General features: G+C 44.3%; 1 protein-coding gene across 1 annotated transcript in view; it reads right to left on the bottom strand.

Moving 5' to 3' along the window:
- The window catches only part of MX1 (MX dynamin like GTPase 1), a 29,233-nt gene extending 17,342 nt beyond the window's left edge, over positions 1-11,891 (bottom strand). Inside the window, exons 1-7 of the mRNA XM_052649848.1 lie at positions 11,850-11,891; positions 9,125-9,201; positions 8,324-8,420; positions 4,325-4,517; positions 3,670-3,807; positions 1,206-1,360; positions 483-621 (exon numbers count right to left, since the gene is read on the bottom strand). Of these exons, the coding sequence (XP_052505808.1) occupies positions 483-621; positions 1,206-1,360; positions 3,670-3,807; positions 4,325-4,517; positions 8,324-8,413 (715 nt within the window). The 5' untranslated portion in view covers positions 8,414-8,420; positions 9,125-9,201; positions 11,850-11,891. The remainder of the gene's footprint in view (positions 1-482; positions 622-1,205; positions 1,361-3,669; positions 3,808-4,324; positions 4,518-8,323; positions 8,421-9,124; positions 9,202-11,849) is intronic.
- Positions 11,892-15,213: the final 3,322 nt, after the last annotated feature.

Genomic DNA, 15,213 nt, shown 5'->3' with positions numbered 1-15,213 from the left:
AATGCATTATCAACTGATATAACTACTTTCTGCCCCACCCCTGAACCCACAACGCCTCTTATCAGCAGATAAACAAGGATTATGGGTCAACCCATGGCCAATAAGAGTCAGTTGTGGCCCAAGAGTCATCTGGCCTCAATGGTTCTTGAATGGTTCTCATCTGCTGGGTGTAGGTCCCCACTCATGTGTACCAAGAAACACCCACTGGATTTAAGAGATGCTCTCCCACTGTCAAGCCATCTACCATTTTTAGATTCTTCCCTGGTGGCTCAGACAGTAAAGAATCTGCCTGCAGTGCAGGAGATGGAGGACACACGGGTTCAATCCCTGGGTCAGGGAGATCCTCTGGAGAAGGGAATGGCAATCCATTCCAGTATTCTCGCCTGGGAAATCCCAAGGACATAGAAGCTAGGAGAGCTACAGTCCATGGGGCCACACAAAGTCAGACATGACTGAGTGACTAACAATTTCACTCTTCTTACCTATGGTCCTATCTCCTTGGGGATCCACATCCTGAGCCATGCGCAGCGCCTCTGTGGTGGCGATGTCCACGTTAGCAGGGACCACCACCAAGTTGATGGTCTCCTGCCTAAGGATATACTTCCTGATGAGAGACTTGATCTATAAGAAAATGAGAGGGTATGAGAGCTGAGACAGGTCCTGACTTGCTTCAGGCCTTCCAAGTCCCAGAGGTATTTCTTCCAAGAAGCAAACACAGAGAAATGCAGAAAAACTACATTTTCTGAGGGAACACTGTGAGGTTTTAACTCGCAAATCATTTCCCAAGACCTCAAATCTGAAGGTCACAATGAAAAATAAGATGCCAAAAGAATTGCTTGACTATTCTCTAAATCTTTAATCCACAGGGTGAGATTCACTGATACAGGAATATCATTATATTTGCTCCTAATGCTCCCTCTTCCCACATAAAACCCCTTCCTAATGCATGCCAATTTAGATATGGCATAGAGTGTAACTATAACCAAAAATGAGTCACTGAATAAAACACAAATAAAATGCTTTCCCAACTTTGCCTCTTCCCACAGAAGCTTCCATCCAACTTGGTGGAGTAATTTCGACCAATGCATGCTCCAAATTCCCCACCTGTCCATACCCACTCCTCAAGCTTGGTCCTGGACTCACTGATGCTCTAATGCAGCCTCTCCCCCACAAGACCTGGGCCAGGATGGGGCCTGAAGTTTCACCTGATATTCAATGTCGGGTGGCTGGTTGCCCACAGCAACCCTGGTGATGCCAGGAAGGTCTATCAGGGTCAGATCTGGGACGTGAGGGGAGCTGACCTCCAGACTAATCAGCTCATGACTGATCCCCATGCCTTCGCCAGCGATGGCAATCTGGGCTAGAGAAGAGGAAAAAGGAAAATGGAATAGAGCTTGGGATGGAATATCTCATTACAGTGAATCCTCTGAAGGCAAAACCCACCTGCTGGGATTCAATGGTAAGGCATGTTTGGAGCAGATTCATTTCTCTGAAACAAAAAGGGATATCAAAGGATAATCCCGTATTTGCATTGCCAGTGGCCAGAATAGTCTGCAGAGAGAACTAGCAAGAACACCTCTGTAGGTGACACCCAACTGAACCAGTCTTAACCTGGCAGAGCAGGTAAGTTCTTCCTGGTGCCACACCTAAATTCCTCCCATTGATATACTAGGAACTTAACAAAGAGGTAAAATGAAAAGAAATTTTAAAAAATGGTGACTCCTAAAAGATGACCTGGAAAGCTACGGGTGGTGGTACATGCTTGTTTCAGGCAAGCTGAGCATTAGCTGTTGATATTCCATTAAGAGATTTAATTCTGTCCCTTCCTCCTTAATAATGAAAATTTCAAGATAAGAATTTATTTCATCAAACTTTTAGCTAATACCACTTGACCACTTTATACATCCAAAATGTCTTTTTGGTATGCTTTATATCAGTCAAGAATGTAGAAGGAAATAATAGTAACAATGGTATATGTAGCACAATCTGCTAATTCCGCCCCCCGCCCCCCACCCCAAATCCATTTCCCAGAGATGCGGTCATATAAAACTGTCTGGCCCATGGGATAGATGTGAAGATGCTATGTGCAACTTCCAGAAATATGCTTAAGACAGGGATAGGTCCTTTGCCAATGACTAGCTGGCAGGAATAGGCACTTGACTGAATGATGAGGGGGCCTTGGGAGCAGAGGCCACACAGAGTGTAGGAATGAGATAGGAGTCTGGGTTCATAACCTTGGAACCCTTACATCAGCTCTGAGAGACATAAAACTGACATTGTTTAAACCACTGTGTTAGTAACTTGCTTGCACAAATGGCTTCTACACTCCTTCCCATCTCCATATGGATGCCACTTTATAGAAAGAATGCCACTTCTCCCATCAAGAGAATTTGCTTCTTGAAATTGGGCTTGAGTGCATTAATTTCTTTGGGTAACAGGTTGTTACAAAATGTATTCCAGTAGACACTGAAAGGTGCTTACACATCAGAGATTTGAACTCAGGTCTCTTGGTACTTGGAACCCTTCTTCCAACATGTTAAAAAAACCCAACCCAGTCACCTGGGGGGACAGGCCACTGTCAGACCATGGGAAGGTCTGGTCATTCCAGTCGAGGACTGGGTTGGTACCTGAGGTCATCCTAGACTCTTGGCCCCAGACAAATCATCCTAGAGGAAAAGAACTGCCCGGCTGATCCTTTGAATCATAGGAAATAAACTGTTCCAAGCCATTAAGTTTTGAGATTGTTTTGTTACACACCAAAGACTAACTGATACACACTAATTTTGCGTTTTCTGCAGGCAACCTAATCCCAACAAACACACAATAACATCTTCATGATAACATTATTTAATTTTTGCACAACAGCCAGTAAATGGTAGTTAGTGCTTCCACTTTTATAGAGTCAAATCCATTCTTTCCTACTGCTGGATATCAGTTCATACCATTTTTTGTATCTTCCCCAAATGACTAGAACTTAATTACGTGACACACTAGGAAGAAATTAAAGTCAATAAGGGAAAATTGCTTACTCATCTCACTCACACTCAGCAGCAACTAAGTGTATCCCTACTTTGTCCCTATCTACATCAATTTTCTCTTTTCAGATGTTTCAAATGGATACAGTAATCTCTGTGGTGTGCATTTACTGAGACCTGCCATATATTATTCTAAGCTGGGGATTATTCAAGCACATGCATCCCACTCTTGGAAGAAAAAGACTTCCAGTTCTGAACAGGATTCAGTGGTGTTCCAGCCAGCATTTTGGAAAGCTGTTAACAGGTGAAGGTGTCCCCTGGCCCCACACCTTGACATCAGATCTGTGGAGTGGGGAGGCCTTTGAATAAAGGACAAATACTCCATATTTGAAGACAAGCTTCAAAATTCACATTATGCTCAGATACATACTTACATACTAAGTACTAAATTACTGAGGTCAGATTCTGTCCAAAGCACTGGTCTTAATGAGAGTGAAAAAAAAAAAAAAGAGAGAGAGAGAGAGAGAGAAAATACAAGAGAGCTGGGGGCCTGATGGAGGGAAGGGAAGGTTCCTGAAGGACCAGAACAAGCCTAGAAAGGGGAGAGTGGGGACAGTGACAGGCAGACCCCATCTATTTCACCTGGTTGACCAGATATCCAAATAGGCATGAAGAACAATCATGAGACACTTACCTTCACTGATTTCCTTTTCCACCTGTGAAGCATCTGAAATCTCAATCTCTCTGTCCAGGAAGCTGACTTTGCCTTTCCACTCGCCTTCATTCTCAAGTTTTTTCAGCCTCAGCACGAGAGGACATCTTGTAACAATACCTAGGAAACCACTACTCATCAGGTCTATACTCTGCTGCTAACAGTCCTATATGGTGGTCTTAGACCAGTGGTTCTTAAATTTGTATATAATCATCTGGGAGGCTCCCAAAACTGCAAACTCCCTGTTCTCACCCTTTGACTCTCTGAGGCGTCCTATCTGGGGTGACTCAAGAATGTGCAACTAGGATTTACATTTCAGATGGAATTTGACTTGAAATCCCCTACTTTAGATCTCTTGCTTCACCCCAGTGTTGTCCATCAGCCCAGGTGGTACACAGCAGTGGGAAACCCCAGACTTCTGCAAACATTCTCCACCATCCCCCAGAAGACTCAAGGAGAAGATAGTCATCTGTAAGCGGAGGACACAGGCCTTGGGAGAAACCAACCCTGGTAATACCTTGATCTTGGGCTTCTAGCCTCCCAAATTTTGAGAAGTAAACTTCTATTGTTTAAGCCCAAGTCTGAGGTCCTCTGTTACTGCAGCCTGAGCTAACCAACACAGAAGGCAAGTGCTTACCACTGCCCCTGGGGAGGGCAACCCCAGACAGGGCCTCCAGCACGGAGCTCTTGCCCGAGCTCTGGTCCCCGATAACGGCGATGGCAGGCAGGGCCAGGTCCTGCTCCACGCCCAGGGCCCGCAGAGAGTCAATGAGGTCAATGCAGGGCCGCACCTTCTCCTCATATTGGCTGTACAGGTTGCCCTTGGACTCCTGGAAGAGGCAGAATGGGAGATCTCTATCATAGCCTGCAGGTCACATTCCATCAAAGATGGACAAGTTCAATCATCCTAATGTATACAGGTGATTAAAGCTCCCCAATCAAGAGAATGAGGGTAAAACAGAAATAAATATTTGAAGAAATAATAGCTAAAATGTCCTCAAACTGGATGAAAACCCAAAGATCCCCAAAGCTCAATGAACCCAGAGCAAAGGAAACATAAAGTAACTATATCAAGGCACACTATAGTCGAATCGGTCAAAATCAGTGATAATGACAGAATGCCAGCCAGAAAGTGACATGTTATGTACAGAGGAATAAACATGAGATTTATAGCATATTTCTCAGTAGGAACTATGCAAATGAGAAGACAGTGTAGCAACTCTGTTAAAGTTCTGAGAAAAATCATCAACCTAAAATTTTCTACTCAGAAAAAAATATCTTTTAAAATGAGAAAGTGAGTATGGACTTTTCTGGATGCACAAAAATGAATGAATTCATCACTAGCAGACCTGCACTACAGGAAATGTTTAGGTTGCCCTTCAAGCCAAAGGAAAATGATATTGGATGGACATTTTAATCTACACCAAGGAATTTACACCAGAAATGGTGACTACTATACTTTTTTATTACTTAAATGTCTTTAAAAGACATTGGCCATTTCAAAAAAAAATAACAATGTAATGTGGGGACTTAAAATATTGATAAAATAAAAACTCATGACAAAAATGGAATGAAGGCTGGGAGGAGAGAAATGGACACACATTATCATAAGGTTCTTATATTATATATGAAATAATATATTAGTGCTTGAAGGTAGACTTGGTAAATTAAAGACATGATATACTCCCTAAAATAGTTTTACTCAATAAACCAACAAAGGAGATAAAATGAAATCATAAAAAACTTGGTTAATTCAAAAGAAAGCAGAAAAAGAGGAAATGAAGAATAAGGCAAATAGAAAACAAATAGCAAAATGATCTTTCCAAGTGCAATTATATTAACAATCACAGTAAATCTAAATAGTCTAAATACTCCTAGAATAGTCAAATGACTTTGAAAAACAAAAGAGTTGGAGGCTTAACATGACCTGATTTCCATAATTATTATTAAAGCTGTGGTAACCAATTTTCTTTAGGGTTGATTGGTTTGAACTCCTTGCAGTCCAAGGGACTCTCAAGAGTCTTCTCCAGCAACACACTTTGAAAACATCAATTCTTTACCTCCCATTACCCTTCCCAAATTACTCTTGGCAATTCCTTCTTCTCTCCTCTATCCTGCCCACTTGTCCTTGTATCCACATTAAGTTCAAGCTCTCTCCTCTACTGCAATAGTCTTGAATAAAATCTTCCCCACTATTTTTAAACAAGTGTCCTGTGTGAGTTTTCTCAATAATGACACTTAAGAAAGATTTGGAGCTTGAATCCCCAGGGAAAGCCTTGTGGTGGCTATGCACATACCTGGCTGTACCTTCATACTCATCAGTGGCCTATTTGAGCCCTCCTTATGGGTTCTTTTTGTTTTCATTTCTTTATATCACTCATTCCCAAGAGTTTATAAAACATGAACAATAATTAGCCAAAATGCACGTGCCAGCCACCTGGGTTAAGAAAACACATATTCCCTGTACTTGAGACACTTTGTCCACCCCTCCCCAGGCACCTTCCTCCTAAAACCCCTTTACCTTAGAGGGTCCCTCTATTTCCAGGTTTATGAAAACTATGTCCTTGCTCTTCATTCGTTTTACCACTCACCCATCTTTCCCTAAAAAATACATGGCTTATGGTGGCCTGGATCTTTATATAAATGGAATAATACAGTATATTTCTTTTGTGACCTGATTCTAGGGAATTCACCACAGTCTATTTATTGTTATTTACTTTTTTTTTTTGGCCATGCCATGTGGCTTCCAGGGGATCTTAGTTCCCCAACCACAGATTGAATCCAACCTATGGCAGTTAGAGTGTTGAGCCTGAACCATAGAGTCACCAGCCACACCATTGTTTTTTAGATGCAGCCATCACGATACCTGGAAGTCTAGCTCATTACTTTTCACTGCTGTGTGGAATTCTACTGCATACCACAATCTATGTATGCATTCCACTACTCATGAACACTTGTGTTATTTCTGGTTTTGCTTATAAAAAAGTGCTGTACAAACATGGCAAAATGCATCTCAAACTTCAGCACAAAGAAAAATCACCTAGAAGGCTTGTAGAAACACAGATGGTAGGTCCCACCCCTGAAATTTCTAGTTCACTAGGTCTGGGGAAGGGTGTGTGAGGGTGATAGTTTGCATTTCAAACTTCCCCAGAGATATTAATGTTGCTTCTCTGGGGATCATACTCTGAGAACCAAGGTCAACACCTAGAAGTGGAATTTCTGGGTCCTAAGATACACCTTGTTCAACCTGGCCAGAAAGGCCAAGCTAGATTCACCTGATACGAAGAGTCAACTCACTGGAAAAGATTCTGACGCTGGGAAAGATTGAAGGCTAAAGGAGAAGAGCTTGGCAGACGATGAGATGGTTAGATAGCATCACTGACTCAATGCACATGAATTTAACTCGGGGAGATGGAAGAAAGAGGAGCCTGGCATGCTATAATCCATGGGGTTTCAAAGAGTAGGACACAACTTAGCAACTGAGCCCACCAGGCTCCTCCGTCCATGGGATTCTCCAGGCAAGAATACTGGAGTAGGTTGCATTTCCTTCTCTAGAATAACAACAACAACAACATTCAAACATGTGGGTGTGAGCATTATGAGTTCCTACTGCCCTATACCTTGCCAGTTACAGCCAGGCAAGAGACAACAGTTATATCATGGTGCTGGAAAGATGGGTGAATTTCTTATTTTTCTGTATCCTTTGGTGTAGTTTATAATATTGTTTAAAGTATTGTTAGCCACTGATGATTAAAATGGAGTCAATTGGAAAGAAGCTGAAGAGCCATTGCTTTAAAACATATGACAGCAATAAACAGAGCTCTTTCTAAGTGCCCGGCCTCTACCTCCTCTCAACAGCTGCACAAAGTAAATGCTCTTATTATTTTCATTTTAGAAATGGAAAACCAGGCTTCTAAAGGGAGGAGTAACCACCCAAGATCTTACAGCTGCAAGTGTCAGCGTGGAATCAAATTTAGGTTGAACTGATTTCAGAAGCCAAGTTTGATTCCCACCAAAAATATGTCTCATTCCTGGGAGAAAAGACACCACATGGCTTCACTGTCGGAGATATCACAATGACACTTAGGAGGTTTGAGCTTGAGACTGAACTAAGGTGTGGGCACGTGATCTCACAGGGCTCCTTGGGCCCAGTGCCTGGGCCCAATTCTTACACCAGCCCATCGGCCTCTTGCCTGGATTTTCCAGACCAAAATTGCACCCCAACCAGATGGCTGAGATGGTAAAGAATCCTCCTGCAATACAGGAGACCCTGGTTTGACGCCTTGGTTGGGAAGATCTCCTAGAGAAAGGAATGGCTACCCACTCCAGTATTCTTGCTTGGAGAATCCTATGGACAGAGGAGCCTGGCAGGTTACAGTCCATGGGGTTACAGACGGACATGACTGAGTGACTAACACTTCCACTTTCAGGATCAGCTAAGGCAAAACACTAATGGCATTTGGCTGCAAGAAGGGCCCAAGCAGAATGAGTCACATCTTTGCATCCACATCCAACCCCTGGAAAGATGAGGAAGCGGGCATCCCTGGGCAGCAATGGTATCACTGTTACCAATGGGCAGTCCACAGGTGAACACAGTTCATGTCATGTGGATAGGGGTTTTCAGGCATCAACTTACCGTTTCATGTTCCCTCACCATATCGTCACTTCCATTTAGATTGGATTCAGGTGAATCAGGTTCTTTGATATCCAAGTCAGAAAGAACCATCTTCTTCCTTTATCAGTTCAGCATAAATCAAGCACATCAGGATTAACACAATTCAGGAGCTGGGTACATTCAATCATGGAACCAAACCCACCATGAGACACACTGAGGCAGAGGGGGAGCTCAGAAAGAAACGACAGGAGAACTCCAAGGAACCAAATGTCAGATGAAGACATGCTCCATCCCAGCTCAGTGGTCTTCAGAGACATGCTTCCGGATGCCAAAAGCTTTTTTAAAACTCTGTATTTCCCATCATGATTACAGGGTGAACATCAAAAATTTTTTCACCATAAAGTTAAACAGCAACAAAGAATGAAATTTCTGCATTTTAAAATTTATGTTTAAAAATAAAATTACTGTAAGACTCTTTCCAATGTAGATGAGGGATTCTAAATATTTAATAATACCCACACATTTTATATATATATATATATATATATATATATATATATATATATATATACACACACACATATATATAGCATAGCTTGCATGATCTTAGTTCCCTGACCAGGGCTTGAACTCAGGTCCCAGCAGTGAAAGTGCTGAGTCCTAACCACTGGAATATATGTTAAAAAATTATAATTTTTTTCTGGGACCATAAACTTCTCAATATTAAGACTTATAATATGTAATAATCTTGGATAAAAGTAAATGAAAATATATTTCTCCTAGGACTTGAAATAAACGTTATAATAAGTATAAAGCACTTACCTCAATATACCTTCCTTTTACTTGACAATGTAGTGCTGATTAGTTGGCAGAAATGCAGAGCTCTCCTCCAACACCGCCTTGGAATCAGGCAAAACATACAAATTAGACCAAAACCCGATGAATACAATCCATGTCAGTGCTCATCGCCATACATCCCATTGCTGAGAATGGTGAAGATGCAGAGGGGATGTGCTTTGAAGGAAGTTCACAGTTCCCTGAGTCCTTTTGTAAACCTTAAATATTTAAATTCTAAGGTTGAAGGATAAAGCAGAGAGACTTGCTGTCAGTGTACTGAATCAACACTTTTTTTTTCGGATACTCTTCTTGTATATTCTCTAGGGACCCTCCCCCAAGGCCTATGCAGATTTTGGATCCACACTGAAAGGCCAAGTTGAAAGGGCAGCTTGTTTAAAAAAAAAAACAACAGTGTGGGGGAGGGATGGATTCTGTTCGTTGTATAGTGAAATGTGATTTTGAAAGGTGATCAACTTTAAAGAATGCTTATGGAATCTGGCAATTTATTTCTTAACCACCATCCATCCCCCTGCCTTTGGAAAGATTTCGTGTGTCCAGGGGCTCCTAGGCTGGAGCTGGGGCCCCGGGTTAAAGACCACAACCTCAGCTGACCTTACTGTACCCAGTCATGTGGCATCATTGATCCCCAGGGCTAGCACTCGATGACCATGGAAGTTCTGAGAACAAAAATCTCTCTCTTTGTTTCATAAAGTGACATTCCCTGAAAACCAAGTCTTGTGAGTTTTGTCTGTACATCTTAAATATCTGTACCTATCTCAGATAGTCTTTGAAAATCAATTTGGATCTCTGGGGCAAAGCTATCTCAGTAATAAAAATCAGTGTTTTACTTACTCGTCACATTCAGCATCTGGCTGCACTTGCCGAACTGAACAGCCCAAATAATTCAGTCCAGGTAATCCTTTAAGAACTTACATTTGCTTTTTCTCATGGAAGTGTTTTGCCTTCCAAAAACTCACTGACATTTAAACTGTTTACGATTGTGATAGGGAGTAACAAATCTGACACCATATTAGATCTGTGTTTTTTACTCTTTATATTCTATTGTTAGGGGAAGGACACTGACTGAAACCGCCCACCCTGGCCAGGCACCCCAGTAACCATTTGCATCAGTTGTTTTATGACAGGAGGTCTTGGTAAGGAACAGGGAACTAATAAGCCACCACCAACCGAAAGAGTTCAAGAGAAGTCAAAAGGAGACACCACATGTCCAACCACCTCCCGGAATCCTTCTCCCTGGCATCCATCTTGGCCGAAAAAGGTGTGCACCACCAGGGAGGACCCTGAGTCAGAATGATTGGCTAAAGACAACCCAGAAATGAATCCCATCACCATAAAACCCAAGACTGCGAGCCACTTGGCAGAGCTGTTCTCCTGGGTTCCCTTACCCTCCTGCTCTCCACCGGGTACCCTTTCCCAATAAAATCTCTTGCTTTGTCAGCACGTGTGTGTCTCCTTGGACGATCCATTTCCGAGTGTTAGATAAGAGCTCAGTTACGGGCCCTGAGCGGTCCCCCTTTCTGCAACACTATTGCTTTCGCCACAAGTTAATCATTAAAGGGATGTTCCCTACAGCTTAGAGTAAGCACAATGGCCCCCAAGCCTGGATGTAAAACTAAAACACTTTTTTCAGCTCACAAAAAGCATCCTGACCCAGCCGCCTGCGAATGACTACAATAAAGAAGAAATCAACACATCCCCTCCTACTTCCCTAAGTCCAACAAAAAACTTGATTTAAAATTTGACTTATTAATTCCGAGAATGCCACCCCCGGCTGCTCTGCGGGTTGCAGGTCTCAGCAATACCTGGGCTTTCAGCCAGCCCCCAGGACTGTCCTACCTCGCTCCACCCGGAAAACTAAGTACGCCGGCCCCACACCATTGCATCCCGCTGCGCAAGCTGGGGGAAGCAGCTCTCCATCCCCTGGGTGACTTGTACTCCGCGGAGGGCACTTCTGCGCATGCCCCATCTCTATAGGGACGGTCCCGTAGGCAAAACCTGTCCGCGGAGACCCTCCGCTACAACATCCCTGTTTCCAGCGAGACTGGGGAAGATCCCTGGGTCCTTGCGCTTCCAAGGATACCTCCCCGGAGTAGACTTGTTTGGCTTGCACTCCTTAGCTCCCTCGGAGACCCTTTTTACATGCTCTGCTCCACCTTCCTATTTCTTCAGGCAGAAAAGTGCTTGGAGGACAGGAGGGGCGTCCTGCTGCTTTTGATGCGTCACTCAGGAGCCTCAGCAGCGTGTCGGTGGGAAAGCAGCATCAATTATGCTCTGAACCCAGCCAACACTGTATTACCATCATCATGTCATCATCACTATCGCGTGCTAAGTCGCTTCAGTCGTGTCCGACTCTGTGCGACCCCATAGACGGCAGCCCACCAGGCTCCCCCGTCCCTGGGATTCTCCAGGCAAGAACACTGGAGTGGGTTGCCATTTCCTTCTCCAACGCATGAAAGTGAAAAGTGAAAGTGAAGTCGCTCAGTAGTGTCCGACTCTTCGAGACCCCATGGACTGCAGCCTACCAGGCTCCTCTGTCCACGGGATTTTCCAGGCAGGAGTACTGGAGTGGGGTGCCATCGCCTTCTCCTAGTCTGCGCAATACCGGCATCCCAGAGCGCTCAACTCCCAGCCAAACGCCCAAATGCCCCGACCCGCGGAGGGTGCCCAGACCCAGGAGCGCTACACTTACCCGTCCCCAGCGCAGTGACCGGCGGACTCCCGGCGCTGGCCCTCCTCGGCTTTATGCAGCGCTAGCGCCGCCCCCAGCTCGCTGACCCCGCCTCCCCGTCTCTCATCTCCCACCCAGCCTCGGGGAAACGAAACTCGTAGAGTTTTCAGGGCTGCTGCATCGGAAAGGAAACCGAAACCGAACGGGTAGCGCACTTGCGCACCGGCGCCTCCCGAGGTCGCTGCGCCCAGCACCCTCAACTGTATCCTCCCAAGAAGCACTCTAGGTGCGCCCCGCACCAACAGCATCCCTAGGAGCTTGCGGGAAATGCAGATTCTCGGCCCGCACCCAGACCTGCTGCCCCAGAAACTCGGGAGCAGGACCCAGCTACCCGAGCTTTATCCGGCCCTTCTGAAGTTTCTGGCAGTTTGAGAACCTCTGCTCAAGCAGCCCCGAGTCATCCAAAGCCAAAGGTAGCTTGGAACCTCGCTGGTCCCTTAACCTTTGGTTGTTTGAACAGATGCACTGATAACTGGGTATCAAACTTCTGCTGTAGGTTCGCTGGGAACATTCCAGCGCCGGTAGGGATTCTCAAACATGCTAGGGAGCTACCCCCTTAGCCCCCTCCTCACCCAGACCTACATCAGGCTCCTTTTTCAATTTTCCTTATCCTCTTCAAGCACCGCCCCCTCCATCCACCTTTAAATCTCTTGACCGCTCTGCATGGCATGTGGGATCTTGGTTTCTTGACCAGGGATGGAACCTGTGCCCCCTAAATTGGAAGCAAAGGGTTCCCTGGACCACCAGGGAAGTCCCAAGCCCTCCATGAAGTTTAGCTCATTTGATTTCTTCAGGATGGAAATGAGTAGAAAGTGGGGGACCAAGGTCAAATAGACCCAAAGATGAGCCTTCCCGGAGGGCTTTGGGGATGAGGAGTAAAATTTCATTTTGGAAAGCCCACCTCCATCCTCCTTGGCTCAGCTAAGAAGCCTGGACAAGTATCCTCCCCACAAAGACTCTTGTGGTTATAGAGAGTCACCTGCCCCCTACACAAAGACCCAGAACTGCCCCGTTTCCAAGTGCTGGGGTCAGATGTTGACTTAAAAAAAAAAACTACACACCTAAAAAAATTGAGAATTATATTTTACTTGGTGGACTTGCTGAGGACTTAGCCTGGAAAACAGCCTCTCACATTGCTCTTAGGGACGGCAGCAAACAGGTCAGAGAGGAGCCAGAATATATAGGAGTTTTTGCAACAAAATCCAGGTAGTGAAAATATTAACAAAGTTACTGTTATTAAAGAAAAACCAGACATCCCAAGTTCATGAATTCAGCACTTATTCTATGTATGGGAAGATGCAAGAGTCTGGGCTCCTTGAAATTATTCCTTTGTTGTGCACCTTAGCCATCTAGGGCCAGCATCCTGCTTTTCCTCATCCTGAATCCCTGAAGGACGTACAGTCACAGGTCAAAAAATGCAGTGGCTGCTGGCGTGATGGCTGCAATATCTTTTGTCTACTGATATGGCTGGTGACATTCTTCAGCCCCATCGGGAAAACTTGGATGGAACCAATTTCAATGTGGTGGCACCCAAAAGAAGGGGAGGGGGCCACACAGAGCAGCTCCCTGGTCTGAAGTCTGGCACGTTCTATGAGGCCCTCTGCTGGGGTCTAATGGGAGAACACAGGCTTCCCCAGCAATTATCAAGGAACCCTTGCATGGCTGCTTACCCACCCAGGCCTCAGTTACTTCCTAGTTACAAATGAGAAATGGAATATTTCCGGCCATATCAGTAAACAAGGATGTCACAGTCACCAGCCATTGTAGCCACAGCTTACGGTGAACTGGTGAGCCCTAAAGAAACTCAGGAAGGAGAATACTTGCCATCTAGCAGCCATCATGGTACTCTCTTCCAAAAACACCAGAGAGGATGCTACACATGGACATCACCAGATGGCGATAATGAAATCAGATTGATTATATTCTTTGCAGCCAAAGATGAGGAAGTCAGCAAAAACAAGACCAGGAGCTGACTGTGGCTCAGATCATGAACTCCTTATTGCCAAATTCAGACTTAAAATGAAGAAAGTAGGGAAAACCACTAGGCCATTCTGGTATGACCTACATCAACCCCCTTACAATTATACAGTAGAAGTGACAAGTAAGCTCAAAGGATTAAATCTGATAGACAGTGCCTGAAGAACTATGGATAAAGGTTTGTACCACTGCACAAGAGGCAGTGATCAAAACCATCCCCCCCCAAAAGAAATCCAAAAAGGCAAAATGGTTGTCTGAGGCGGCCTTACAAATAGCTGAGAAAATAAAAGAAGTGAAAGGCAAAGGAGAAAAGGGAAGATAAACCCATCTGAATGCAGAGTTCCAAAGAATAGCAAGGAGAGATAAGAAAGCCTTCCTCAGTGATCAATGCAAAGAAATAAGGAAAACAATAGAATGAGAAAGACTAGAGATCTCTTCAAGAAAATTAGAGATACCAAGGGAACATTTCATGCAAAATGGGAACAATAAAGGACAGAAACGGTATGGACCTAACAGAAGCAAAAGGTATTAAGAAGAGGTGGCAAGAATATACAGAAGAACTAAACAAGACAGATCTTAATACCTGAAAAACCACTATGGTGTGATCACTCACCTAGAGCCAGACATCTTGGAGTGTGAAGTCAAGTGGGCCTTAAGAAGCACCACTACAAACAAAGCTAGTACAGATGATGGAATTCCAGCTGAGCTATTTCAAATACAAAAAGAAGATGCTGTTAAAATGCTGCACTCAATATGTCAGCAAATTTGGAAAACTCAGCAGTGCCCACAGGACTAAAAAAGGCTAGTTTTCATTCCAATGACCAAAAAAGGTAATGCCAAAGAATGTTCAAGTTCAGTTCAGTTCAGTTGCTCAGTCGTGTTTGACTCTTTGCGACCCCATGGACTGCAGCACACCAGGCCTTCCTGTCCATCACCAACTCCCAGAATTTATTCAGACTCATGTCCATTGAGTCGGTGATGCCATCCAACCATCTCATCCTGTCATCCCTTTCTCCTCTTGCCTTCAATCTTTCCCAGCATCAGGGTCTTTTCCAATGAGTCAGTTCATCATACCAGGTAGCCAAAGTATTGGAGTTTCAGCTTCAGCATGAGTCTTTCCAATGAATATTCAGGATTGATTTCCTTTAAGATGGACTATTTGGATCTCCTTGCAGTCCAAGGGACTCTCAAGAGTCTTCTCCAGAACAACAGTTCAAAAGCATCAATTCTTTGGTGCTCAGCTTTCTTTATGGTCCAGCTCTCACATCCATACATGACTACTGGAAAAACCAAAAACCATAGCTTGGACTAGGCGCATACAAAGAAAAGCCGCTAAATTCCTTAACTT

The sequence above is a fragment of the Budorcas taxicolor genome, chromosome 1 (assembly GCF_023091745.1).
Source record: "Budorcas taxicolor isolate Tak-1 chromosome 1, Takin1.1, whole genome shotgun sequence".
NCBI classification, from domain to species: Eukaryota; Metazoa; Chordata; class Mammalia; order Artiodactyla; family Bovidae; genus Budorcas; species Budorcas taxicolor.
This window is presented reverse-complemented; position numbering and strand designations above follow the sequence as displayed.